The sequence below is a fragment of the Octodon degus genome, unplaced genomic scaffold (genome assembly GCF_000260255.1).
Source record: "Octodon degus isolate 3935 unplaced genomic scaffold, OctDeg1.0 scaffold00029, whole genome shotgun sequence".
Classification (NCBI taxonomy): Eukaryota; Metazoa; Chordata; class Mammalia; order Rodentia; family Octodontidae; genus Octodon; species Octodon degus.
The window spans coordinates 13,199,505-13,213,031 of record NW_004524605.1 but is presented as its reverse complement, the minus strand read 5'-3'; the positions used below and the strand labels follow the sequence as shown (position 1 = coordinate 13,213,031).

General features: G+C 44.8%; 1 protein-coding gene across 1 annotated transcript in view; it reads right to left on the bottom strand.

Annotated features, from left to right (window-relative positions):
• The window catches only part of Itk (IL2 inducible T cell kinase), a 62,702-nt gene that overhangs the window by 18,874 nt on the left and 30,301 nt on the right, over positions 1–13,527 (bottom strand). Inside the window, exons 6-8 of the mRNA XM_004629392.2 lie at positions 8,907–9,058; positions 5,755–5,820; positions 4,242–4,296 (exon numbers count right to left, since the gene is read on the bottom strand). Coding sequence (XP_004629449.1) covers positions 4,242–4,296; positions 5,755–5,820; positions 8,907–9,058 — 273 coding nt within the window. The remainder of the gene's footprint in view (positions 1–4,241; positions 4,297–5,754; positions 5,821–8,906; positions 9,059–13,527) is intronic.

Below are 13,527 nucleotides of genomic sequence, written 5' to 3'. Positions count from 1 at the left end.
GTGTACGCAGTCATGAGCTGGGCAAGCTAGATACCATGTAGAACAGCACAAATCCATCTACATTCTGATCCCCAAAGTGGGTATGCGCAGGCATGCACACACGTAGAAAGTCATGGTAATTGCTGGAAACATAGACCATGGCCTTTAAAAGAACCTTCTAACGATGATCTACCCCAGGCTTCCCCCACCTCGGTCTAGAGGTTCTTTGCCCCCGGGGGTGGGGTCATCCTGCACACTCTAGGTAGTTCGCAGCATCCCTAGCCTCTACTTTCTCCACACCCAGTGTCCTGTAGAAAACAAAACTCACTCCTGGCTCAGAACCACTGATCTGATCCAGCCCCCTAAGCCCACAGGTCCCAAATATTTCATTTGCACAATCATCTGAAGAATAAAAAACAAAATGAGACAATGTCACAGAACACGCTCTTCATGTCATGTCTAGGCACAAGGATCTTCAGCATGGCGACAACCCCGGTTCTTGGACATGTTGAAAACTTGCCATGTAAGTTCATGGATTTCTGGGTTTGGTAGCTGCCGACTTAACAAAAACCCGCCTTCGAAACCGCACAGTCAGTCGTCTCGGTCTCTTCCAACCGAAGGTTAGAAAGCTCGCCCTCTGGGGACACGCTTGCTTCCTGTACCTAGGCCATGACGCTGCAGGGCGGAAGCGGCAGCTGCCTTGCACTCCGTCATCACTGAATCACCGAAGCTTCGGGTCTGAGTACTGAACAGTGAAATCCGGTCCTCCCCTGAGCTCTATTGGACACTTCCGGAGAAGTTCTGATGTCATCTCTGCTCCGCAGCTGCAGTCTTCCTTTTCCAGGCAGAGAGCTCAGGGGAGAGCGCACAGCGGGAGTGCGCAGCTTCGCGAGTGTGGAGCAGGGAGAACCCAGCAAAACACGGAAGCTACTACACACCCTCCTCTAAGATGACCCGAAAGAGCGCGTTCACTTTGTCTTTTGCACACATCAAAGCCACTTAAGTATTTTACATACAATGTGTTTTTAAATTCAAGAGACTGAGTTATAAATCTTTGGAAAATACTAATGCGATCTTTTGAATACTGCCCATCTTCTTGCGGATTTATCATCCATAGGAGCTAGCTGTGTGCAGGCTCTCGGGCACAGTAAAGATTTTTTTCCTGTTCCAGATATGAATGTTAACTGTTTAGTCAAAAAAAAATATTAAAGACCACTTTAATTTTTGCTTATACATCATTCTTTTAAAGACTGGTTTTCAAAAATTAGGTTTTATCTCCCCTTTTCATTCAAGTTCTGATCTACAGGGACATCAAAACCCCCAGGCTAGTTTCTCTCTCTCTCTCTCTCTCTCTCTCTCTCTCTCTCTCTCTCTCTTTGTATTTAGGGCAGGGTCTACAGGGTCTCACTGCATAGATTGGACTCGTAGTGATCCTCCTGTTTACAGCCCCCCAAGTGCTGGGATTACAGGTAGGCACCACCATGCCCAGTCTTAGCTGTCTCAACAAGCCCAGGAGTGGGACCAGCACTGGCAGGCCTAGGGATCAAACTCCTGGCCCCTGCATCTGCCTAAGCAGGTGCTTTAATCTGCTGATCTATTTGGCCTGCCCTAGGTTCTCTTTAAAAAAAAAAAAGTCATTTATTTGTTTAGTACAGGGTCTCACTACACAGATAGGACTTGTAGTGATCCTTTTGTTTTCAGTCTCCCAGTGCGGGCGTTACAGGTGTGTGCCACCACGCCCAGACTCCATGGCCTTCTCAGGAGCCAGACAGGGCCAGTGTGGCATGTAGTGCTGGTGATCGGGTCCCTATCCCTGTGATTGTCTAAGCAGGCCTTTAGTCTGCTGAGCTACCTTGCCAGCCTTCTGTTTTGGTTCTATTCTTTTTAAAAATAGTTTTTTTGGAACTGGAGAGATAGCTCAGTGGCATAAGCACCTGACTAGCAAGCAAGTGAAAGGTCCTAAGTTCGATCTCAGACACCAAAAGCCTTTGAAGCACATGCTACATACAAGAAATTCTCCCACTTTGTGTCTATAGTTCAATGATTAGTAAATTTTCAGAGTTGTGTGGCCATCACTGTAATCTAACTGTAGAACACGTCCACGGCCCCAAAGAAATCTGTCCCATTTGCACCCCGCCATACTAACGCGCATGTTAGATTAACATGCCAACATTAACGTGGCTCAATAGGTCTGCTCATTCTCAGCATTTTGTATAAACAGTGCTGCAGAATATATGGTCTCCTGCAGTGGACTTCTTTGGCTTAGCTCATGCAAATCATAGCAGAGAGCAGGACTTCACTGCCTTTTATGCAGAATGGCGTTCTGCTGTCTAGATCTACCACACGTTTATCCATTGATCAGCTGATAGACATTAAGTTATCTTCCGATACATGTTGTAGCTACTGGGGGTGGCATTTGGTGACAGCACCAGGACACTCTTGTTTGAACTGAGGCAGCCAAGGCTCTAATAAAAGTGTAGCACATACACCTTCCTGCCTACTTCCTTCAAGGGGTTCAGGGTCAGTGACAGCACCAAGCCACCGGGACCTCAGGGGTCAGCACTCCTATCCTGCTACACAAGGGGGCACCTGTGCATGCAGCCACAGGAGACCACCACTCCCTCGGAACACACCAAGGTTTCGCTTTAGCTTTTGCTACTTTATCCAGCAAAATAAAGATAAATATCCACGGGCAAAAGTAATGCAAAGGAGGTGACATGTCGTCCCTGGTGAGACAGAAAAGTAGAAAGCAATTCAATATGCTTCCTTATTAATACTGACTTCATTAACTGGTGTGCATGTGTGTGCCTGTGCCTGCGCATGTCTGAAAAAGCAGCCCTTCCAGTCCAGACTATGCCAGGGACCTGCTTTCTGAACTTAGTCCCCACTTATCTGCCCTTAGCATAAAGGATGTGGACTAGATGCTTTTAATGGGAAGTTTACCTCTAACATTTTGAATTCCAGATGGTTCCTGAACAAATATATGGACATCAGTTTCCTCATCTGTAAAATGACCTTTGTAAGGCTGCTGGGAAAATTAAGTAGAGTGCATAGGACAGTTCTTGGAATATAATCCCCAAATGAGGATGATTAGGATTGCTATTAGCCACTGTCATCGCATGCTGTGGCATATCATCTGTTGGAGCAAGAGCCCCATTATCTGTCTTCACCTGAGGCATGCGGGCTGTGTGAGGAATATACATTTTTTCTTTCTATCTATACAAATTGAACATGACCTTATGGAAAATATTCTCCACAAAGGGTAAATTGTGGTGAGAGGATGGATTGGTGATTGTGGCCCGGTCCAACTGCGACATGCAGTGCGCTTCTAGAGCATCTCTGCTTTCACTCTGAGGTGCATCTTTTCTCATCTTGAAACACACTGCTGATTAGTCAACAGCGCATTTCTGATGACATCATGGAAACACAGGAATATGATCAACCGTTGCTTTAGATAAGGCTCCGGTCTGAGGTGTGGGTCACTTGGTGTGTGAGCTGCTGAAAGCGTACGAAGTGACTTACTGACTGTGTAAGTAAGTCACTGGGAGCAATGTCTCTCTCCACTTAGATGGAATTCAGTCAAGAGAGAGAGTCGGAGCAGCCATGGCAGAGTAAGAATGGAGCTACTGGAGAGGCAACAGCACTGCACCAAGAGGTTCTAAGGCGAAGAAACACCACCTTAGGATGAAGGTCTAGAAAGGTGTGGGAGCTTCTGGCAGAGGCGACATTGACAGGAAACAAGCCCACAGGACGAACGATGTCTTAGCTTCTACTGAGTGGGAGAGCAGGGACCGGAACCCACTGCAACCTCAGTTTACCATGTGTTATGTTGTCCTGTGTCCCTCTCCTTTCCTGCTGGTATCCCTGGGTAAGCTCAGCTTTGCTGTTCATACTGCATGGCTTTAGAGGAAGGATGACTGATAAAAAGTAAGTGGAAGCAAGTGCTATCTTTCCTCTGGACACATAGTGCAATCCTGCAGAATCTGATTCTGGAGCTAGCAGAGAAGTGAGCAAGCCAGAAGAGCCTAGATGGCTCCCAGAACCAAGACCCCTGCAGCCTTGACGCTATTATCATGGCCTGCAGCCCTCTCTAGGTTTCTTCTCTAATGGTTGCTGGCCCAGAAACCTTCAAGAATACTTGTCTCCTGACATCAAAACTGTTGTTAATCTCACATGTCAACCACTGCATTGGCATAAACCACAGCATGGCCAAAAGACAGCCAGCATTTATTTTAAATAAACAGAAGATGAAGGAAACTTACAGAGTCCAAAAGAAGTTTTTCAGCTTTGTCTCGACTGATGCTCTTATTATACCACCTGAAAGCAGCAAAAGTCATGTGTCAATGGTATTTTTAAAATTTCAGTTAAAAACAATGCCAGAGAAATCATCTATTCATTTTCCATTTCTATCAACGGTTTCTAACTCAAAAGCAAAGTCACAGTCCATTTCTAGGTGGTAAAGTGTTCACTTGGACAGGCACCAAATAAAACAGATTTAACAAAATATTGATAATTGTTGAAGTGGGTTTTGGGAGCACTGATCATATTATTTTCTGTTTTTGTATAAGCTGGAGATTTTTCCATGATAGAGATTTACAAAACATGTAGCTTCCGCTCTATTTCATAAGACAGTGGGTGGTTGTAAGTAGAAAAGTGTTAGCACAGCTATAAACAGTTAATACCAGTTTGAAAGTTTAGCAAATATCCCTTTGAAACAACTGCCATGCTTTCTCTTTAAGGCTGGCCTTCCAGATCTTTTGCAAAGTTAACTGCATTATATTTATAATTTTGTTAACTGATGAACATAACTAAAAGTTCATCTTGTTCTATCCCTGCCCCACCCTTACGATGCCCAAGGTATTTCTCCAAGAAATTCTGATTCTTTTCATGGGAAAGTGTTATTTAGGGTGCAAGATGTGAGCAGTACAGGTAAGCATTGCCATGGTGCTGTTGCTGCTTCCGGGTCCCTGCAGACCCTGAGGTAGGCCCTGCGTGTACATGGTAGGTGCTCAGTACTCTACATTCAAATTTCACTAAACCCTCAGTACTTCCATAAAATTGTACCTCTGTGAGCTATCCTCCTAAACGACAGCTTACAAACGATCACTTTCCGGGGTCCAAACAGACATTTCATGTCTACTTCTTTGTATGCTGTCCTAGTATTGGATGTATCACAGTAAACTAAGTTTTATGTATGAGCCAATGTTCATAGATATTTTTTTTTCTCCAAGTAAACCAATATTTCTGGAGTCCCCAATAGAATCTTTTCTTTTTACTATATTCTTCTCCAAGGGCCAGGGAGATAGCTTAGTGGACTAAGTGGCTGCTTAGGCAAGCGCAGGGACTGGAGTTTGATCCCTGGCACCACATGCCGTACTGGTGCTGCCCTTGAGTGTGCTGAGCCGGCCACTGAGACTGGGCATGGTGGTACACACCTGTAATCCCAACATTGGGGAGGCTGGAAAAAACAGGCGGATCACTACGAGTCTGAGCTGCATAGTGAGACCCTGTATCAAATACTATATATATATATATATATATATATATATATATATAATCTTCTCAGGTACTTGAGAATCATTCTTTTGATGAAAGGAGAGGACAGTATAGCCAATCTCCCCATCTACTTTTACTGTTTAGTGGGTCAGACAATATCACAGAAGAAAGCACATTAAGCAAAGAAACCATGTGGTACTTTAGTCAACCACAACTTTCTCGACCAAGGGAGGATTCCTTAGTACTATATATTTATTCTTAAAAAACAAAGCATCTTACTCATAGGTTTCCAGGTTATTTGGAGATTTCTCTACCAGATAACTGCTTGGTACATATCCTTCATGCCTGTGAAAAAGAAAATCAATGTTTAGACTAATATGGAACCGATGTGTAGATCTTCAGTTTGTGGGTTTAATCCACCAGAAGTCAGGTTCAGATGAAGAAGGCTCAGATTCTTTGGCATTTGTGATAAAATGTATTTGAAAGTTTCAGAGTAGAAAAATGAGCAGAAGTTAAAGCTTGTCATCTTTAAAAAGCAGGATTTTACTCCTAAAATGTAATAAGTAACAAATGCCCATTTTACTTTAAAAGCTCTGCTTGCTGCCTCTCCTCATTGTGAAATTTCCTCTACTGGAAAAAAATTTATATTCAGATTCTATTTTTTAAAATGAAACTTTTGTGTTGTGATGTTCAGTTGTTTTTTCCACTTGGGTGCCACCAGCGTTTAGTCAGGAAACCAAAATAATGACAGATGCAACTGTCCATCTAAAGGTCCTGGAAGACGCCCTGCCTGGCACTGTGTACTCTGTAATTCAAGGACTCTTTACCTGAACATCTTCAGCTACATAAACAGAAGGGGAAAAATAAAGTCAGCTAGTATTTGCAGGCATGGAGGCAATTTTGGTGGGGAATTAATATTTGTACATAAAAAATAAACAGAAATTGATAATAATATAAATACTTTTTACATTTATGAGTGGCTTTACAGTTTTCCAACACATTCATATTCATTCTCTGTGATAGCAGAGTCCCTTCCATTTTCTGGCCGTCTGGCCCTTACCTAGAAATCAGTGTCCTAAACCATTTCCATGATAGGCATTGCTAATCAATCATGGCATGATTTCTTGGAGGATTGAACATCTAGGTTCAGCATCATCCTAAACAGTACTCACGGCTAATTGATGGGAATCAGCTTGTGAAACTTACCAAGCTCTCTCTCTCTCTCTCTCTCTCTCTCTCTCTCTCTCTCTCTCTCTTTGAATTTCTCTTAGTTTTTTCTCTCTTTTTGGCTATACCATATGCTTACAATTGTATTAACAGAGCAAACAATATTTTGTTATTGAATACAATAAACTGGGTTTGATATGCCAACCTAAATTGGGTTATTTACACAAATGATAACCCTTACCAGTTGTGTGTGGATATATAGAATTTACAAAGCCCTTTCATTTCCGTCTTTTCACTGATTTGTTTTCAATGCTGTGAGACAGAAAGAACAGATATCATCTGCATTTTACAGATAAGGAAATGGTTTCCCAGAAGGTCAGCTACTTGACCACAGTCATATATGAGAGGAGTCCTGATGAGAAAATCTGAGTCTTGTTTCTCCCCCACTCGTGTGCCTTCCCATAGCCACACTATTACAAAGCACACCCAGGAAGTTCCTGGACAGGCGGGCCCCTGAGGGCTCCTCCTTCCTGCCCTTTGAAGCACAGATGGAGTCTCTCTCCAGTCCTATGAAGAAAGGGTGAACTATCACTGGGGGAAGAGCAGCCTAGAAGAGTCCCTGGCACAGTGGTGCTCCTAAATGCCAGGTGATTGAGCCGATATATTTCTAAGTCTTTGGTGTGTGTAGACTGGGGAGGGGGGGCTTGAACCTTAAACGCCCCAACTAATCAGCTGGAAAGGGAAGTTCCAGGAGAGAGCGAGCGAGCGAGCGAGCGAGCGAGAGACAGACAGACAGACAGACAGACAGACAGACAGACAGACAGATCCTCCCCTGTCAGGCCAATCATATTTTACCCCTCTTGCCTATCCTGCCCCCTTTTCTACTTAAAGAGAAGGTATCTCAAGATTGTAAATTTTAGTGGATTTTAAAAGTCAAGCTTTAATCTTAAAAATATTTATGTGCCTCTTTTTTCTAATTCATCAGATTTCTCTCTCCCTCTCCCTCCCCTCGCCCCTCCATCCTTCCTTCCTTCCTCCCATTATCTGATAAAAGAGTTGTCATAGCTCTAATCTCTGGGGGCAATGTAAATTAGGCAAGCTTTTTGAGGAAATTATTATCAAGGTGAACCATCACATACTCTGACTTAATAACTTAAAATGTTGATAATGTATTCGGGAAATTGCCGCGCTCTATGGACAATGCGCCCTCGCTATTGTTACCCGTTTGAAACAACAAGAAAAACCCGATAAATTTGAACTATAAATGTCTTATCACAAAAAACTTAAAATTTTTGTATTTGGACCATATAGTCTAACACTTAAAAAGAGGTGGGTATGTGTGTTGATACGCAAAGATGACCAAGAGATAGCATTGGATGTTGAGAGGCAAAGGACGGCTACATGATCGCAACGCGAATGTGCAAAGCACGCTCGCATCAGTACACATTTCTTGTCTCGGATACACAAGGAAGGACTGATAGAATTGAGGTAGAAAGCACAGGGAGAGCAGCTTTTTTCCTTTTTTAATCTTTACCTACAATCTTTTCTCTTTCCCTCCTTCCTTCCTTTCTTTGTTTTTCTTTAGTGCTGGGACTCCAACTACACGCCAGGCAAGCATTTTGCCACTGAGCTACACTCCAAACCTCCATTTTTTTTTTCTTTTGCATTACTTTTTTCAAATAAAATAGCGACACAGGCAAAGTCAGAATTCTTTTTCTTTTTCCATATTTTTAAATTAATGATAATCTTATGCTTTAAAATATTAAACTTTATTTTCTCCGTAAATCACCTGGATGGCTAGTTCAATGGTTGTCCTCCTAAGTAAATCTTTGCTATGATCTGATACCTCCTAATATAATCACCGAGCCGTGCCTTCTCTACCTATCTTTTCTTTCCACCAAAAATAAGCACTTCGCAATGGGGTGCCCATCAGTGGCACCTTAATACTAGGGAACAACCGTGGTAGGCAGAGCAAGTTCCAAGCTCTCAAGCTGCACATGTCAGTGGAAAAACCCAGGGGATTTTTTAGATGAGTTTAGGGCTGTAGCACTGACATGGGTACAGAGGCAAGCAGAGTGAGCGGTTGCCCCTGGCCCCTTCTGGGAAGAGGAAGAATCTGTTCTCTGCCCCTCCTCCTCTCGCCCCTGTGTGGCTGCCCTGCTCAGTGCTGTGGGCAGGGTGGGCACACAGAGGAGGGTGCGCGGGACTGCTGCGGTGCTGTCTTTGATTTCTCATGCTGGGCAGCAACTGTGAGGATGCCTTACCCATTCTTGTCTTGAACTCTCCACCAGTGAATCTCAGAACTGTCCAGCAGGTAGTACTCTTCATTGCGCTGCAGGGCCAACTCCTGAGGATCGCGGGTTTGGTAGTCATACAAGGCAATCACCAGGACCTCTTCTGGTTCCTGAAGTGATCGCTGGGGAAGGGAAAACAAAGCTGAGCAAAGACATCAAAATAAGGTGAAGTGCAACGCTAGGTCAGCAGATTCCTGAGGCGTGAATTCCGCTGCATCTCGCCAGGCCAACCGACCGGCTCCTACCATCCAAGCGGCATCTACAGACATAATCTGCTTTCCTCTGTCAGCCCTTCTTTTATGAGATAGAATTGTGCTGCTGAATAGGATGTGAGGACAGCAGCAGCATCTGATTCTTTTTCGTGACGCAAATCTCAACCACAGTGGGTGCCACGCAGCCAGCGTGCTTTCTCTGTCCACACCGTGTCCTGCTCTGCAGCCTCTCTACCAGAGCACCACACTTCTGGCAGGAGGTGTGCTCAGCACCAAGTCACCAGGCCATGCCCGGCTGAGCTGACCTGTGGGGCTGTTGGAGCTGAAACCCTCCAAGGGATCATTTAATTTTCTCTGTCACTTAGGATGGGGAAACAGGCTCAGATGGAGAAAGGGACATGGCCGATTAAGAGCAGTCATTCTTTTTTTTTTTTTTTTTTTCTTAGCTACTCAGATTTGGGTATTTATTTATTTATTTTTAATTTTTTTTTTTTGCTTTTTCTTTTTTCTTTTTTTTCTATAATTTTATTGATAAATAGCAATGAGACAGTTTGAAATCAAATTGGTAGGACAGTTTCAATAATTAACACATTGCATACACTCTTCCTAGTGGTTAATTGCTGTACAAGATGCAGACATGATATCTTATTTACAAACACCATTAGAACAAATCACTCTATTCTTTAAGAGAATGTAACTATATATCTATCCTAACCACTTTGAATACACAGATATAAAATGGACATTCATTTGTATCCCCTTTTTCTGTTAAGTTCCGTTATTTGAATATTATAGGTGTGTAAACTCAGCAAAACATTCTAAAGAGTCCAGTAGCCCATAATAGTATTGGGTCTTCTGCTTGACTGGCAGTGTCAGAAATTGTTGACCTGAGTCCCCTACAGCTCAACATAACACCATGGCTTTACTTTATATACTTCGTTTTTATACTTTTCTGCTGGATGGTTAAGACCAAGGTAAAGCAAGACCTATGCAACAAGAGTTGTAGCTTTTGGGTCTGAGAAGGTCAGTGAAATGCCCTCAGGATTTATCCTGAGATCCTGTACCTCAGATTGTAGATCCTTTGTCAGTGTCAGCCATGTGGATGAGTCACGGCCATTGCTTGGCCAATGTGCTCTCTGTGAAAGCCTGAGAGAATGTTTTCTCTCCATGTGACTCTCCTTAGGCACACTCTACATCATTGATCACTTTCCTCTTTGGCCCCATAATCTCCTTGATCAGAAAATTTGGAACACTACTGAGGTACCTGACGTTACAGTACAAGTTCTCATATGTCCTGAGTCTTAATTGACCTTAGAAGGCTAGGGCCAAAATGTTGGCTTTCCTTTCAGGAGGGCAGTCATTCTTAATGCTTCCTTTGGAGCTGGTACACAGGCTCCCTCCCTTCTCTTGCACCCTCTCTGACCTACACCTTTGTCTTGCAGTACCTTTCTTAGGACGAGCAATTGGGAATGTGAAGACAGCATGAGAAGCAAATTGCCAGAGTTCAGGATGAACACACTGGTGGCACACTGCCAGACTCAGGGACAGAATAAGTAAGGAGAAAGACCGAGTTACTGGTGAGGAAATGACAGGGTCAGAAGTCAGCAGCTCTCTAAGTACAATGAAGCATTTGGTGGGATAACAACACCTGAGCTCTCGGTTGCAAGGGTTTTATCTTACTGAGGGAGAAGGTCCCCAGCTTGGAATCAGATGGTACGGAAGCAGCTCATGAGGTGGTGGTGTACGGATGGCCACAGGCAAGCTCAGAGGGACTGCAGGCTTTTGCTTAGGCACGAGTGAGATGAGGAATAGTGCTCAAGGGCACCCAAAGGAGACACGGGAAGGAAATGGAATGACGCTACAGCAGGTCTAGCTCACTGGTTAATCCCTAGGAGGAAAAAGATCAGAATCTCAGCTGATGGGTTACCTGTCCATAGAGACATGGGGGAGACTAGTGGCCTGTGACAAGTTGCATGTGTGGTTTACAATGTGGTAGGCAAGGGCCACTGCAGAACACTGTAGAGGTCCCACATCCTGTACAACTTTTGAATGTCACCTTAGAAACCTACTTATGATTATAACATGTACGAAGACCAGAAGCCTGGGCCCTACCGCTAGCTGACACAGAGTGCTAGGTGTCCCAGGAATGCACAGAGGCGAGCTTCCACCTAACTTAAATCAGAACTTGACCAAGAGTGGTTCACTGTGACGGAAACTCACATCACAGGCAGTGGTGACATTGTGTTGGAGTCACCGATAAAACTTTTCTGTGTCAGTTGCACTGAGTTGCCAAATTCAATGGGAATCTGCTTCTAGGTGTAAGCAATTGGTTACTTCATTATATTCTTTGGGACAACCATATCTTAATATTTATCTGCAGAAACACATGCTGTATAAATTCTCCCCTGTGCTTAATTTTTACAGCTAGAGCATGTACTGTTTCTTTTAAAAATACGTGTTTATAAAAGCTGAATTTTTTATGGCTTCCTTTTCAGGATAATAAAAGGAGCTTTACAAAATATTTGTCATAAAAGGGAGCAGCTGGGTCTGATATGGTTGAGGACCTCTGGATTAAAGTGACAAAATCAAAACTGGCATCTGCACCAACAGGAGCTCTGTGGGCTCCATAAGGGCTGAGCGAGGCCTGAGGGTTTGGCTGGTGTAAGGCTCTGTGGCCTCTCTGTGCAGACCTCAGAGCTCCTTCCTGCCCCCAGGGCTCCCCTGACCCCCACTGGGACAGTGTGGTTGGGCCAAGGTACCCTCACAGCAAACCCAGGGTGCAGGAGCAGGCAAGGGTATCTCCAAGGAAGCCTGGGGAAGGACAGGGCAGCCGCATCCTGAGGGGCTTCTGGGAAGCTCTTCTAGGTAACTGGGAGGGCCCTGAGAGGAGCTCAAGGAGGGGCCAAGAGGGACTGGAATTTGGGCTTTGCTGTGGAGCAAGCCAGAGAGGCCTGCGGTTGTCAGTTACTCCCACAGTGTATAGTCTCCATTTGAACCAAAACCAACCTCTGTCTCCCTGTGGGGGACTGACCATCTCTCATACATTCTCAAATGGAGCATGAGGCCTAAAAATACAGCTTTCTCTGTGTGCCAGCCTCAGATGTCATGGCCCAAGTGACAAAGAAGGTGGAGAGAGAAGTGGCTTCTAGGGCTCAGGGTCAGAGAGACCCTGCAGTGGCTTTAGACACTTGCTTGAAATTAGAGCCTCATCACAAGCCTGAGGGCAGGATGTCCCAAGGAGTATGGCTTCTCCACCAAGAAGTCAAAATGACGGAGTCCAAGGAGCAGCAGACTTCCCCTTCTTTGGTACAGAAAGGAGCAGGAGCAGATGACCTAGGAGGAGGTGGGCGTTTGGGTGGGACTGCAAGGGGTGTCTGCCCAGGAGGGTGGCGGCCTCTCCAGGCCATCAGGTCTTGAGAAGGAAAGGAAAGAGAGCTCATCTCCTGCTGCATGTGAGTGCTCCTCTTAGGTTGGGAGCGAGTGGGCTGGTGACAGATCCAAAACCCAGCTGAGCTTTGGAGGATTTAGAGCTTCGCTTATGGGGAAGCTGCCAGCTTTGAAATGTCACCACGTTGGCTGCTGGAGGAAAAAAAAAACGAGAGAAAGAAATGGGAAAAAAATAGCAGAGCTCATTCCTCAGGAAGAAACATGAGTAAGCAGCACCGGTGGGTTCTGGAGTAGAGGGTGGTACTTGAATATGGGCTGCTTGGTGTGGCTGGGACCACCACCTAAAGGCCTATTCCCCTGGGCCACTGTTCGGCTTTAACAGAATACACTTCCCCTGAGCGGGTGGTGTTGCATGTGGGTCTTATAAATCAGACATTAAAGCCCAGCAGCTCTCAGATCTGGGTGGACCTCAGAATTGCCCAGAGGCCTATTCAAGTCCAGCATAGAGGGGGAGGGCCCTTCTGCAGGGTTCTGGGTGCAGCAGGTGAGGCAGCCGCAGAGAGCATGCATGCCTGCCCCTGCTCTGTGGGCCTTGCTGAGGAAGCTCCAGGGGAATGTCACAGAGGAAGCTCCAGGTCTTGCTGAGTGGGCGGGGCCTCGGGACAGCCTGGGGCCTCTCCTGGAGCTTCCTCTGCCCAAACTTTAAAAATGTTGAGCAGTAGGGGACTCAGGTCAGCAACTTCTGGCACTGCCAGCCAAGTGGAAGACCCAGTTCTCTTATGGACTACTGGACTCTTTTGGAATATTTTGCTGAGTTAACACACCTATAATATTTAAATGATGGAACTAAACAAAAAAAGGGGGATATTGATGAATGACCATTTTGTATGTGTGTATTCAAAATAATTAGGATAGATATATAGTTACATTCTCTTAATGAATAGAGGGATTTGTTCTAATAGTGTTTGTAAATAGGATATCATGTCTGCATC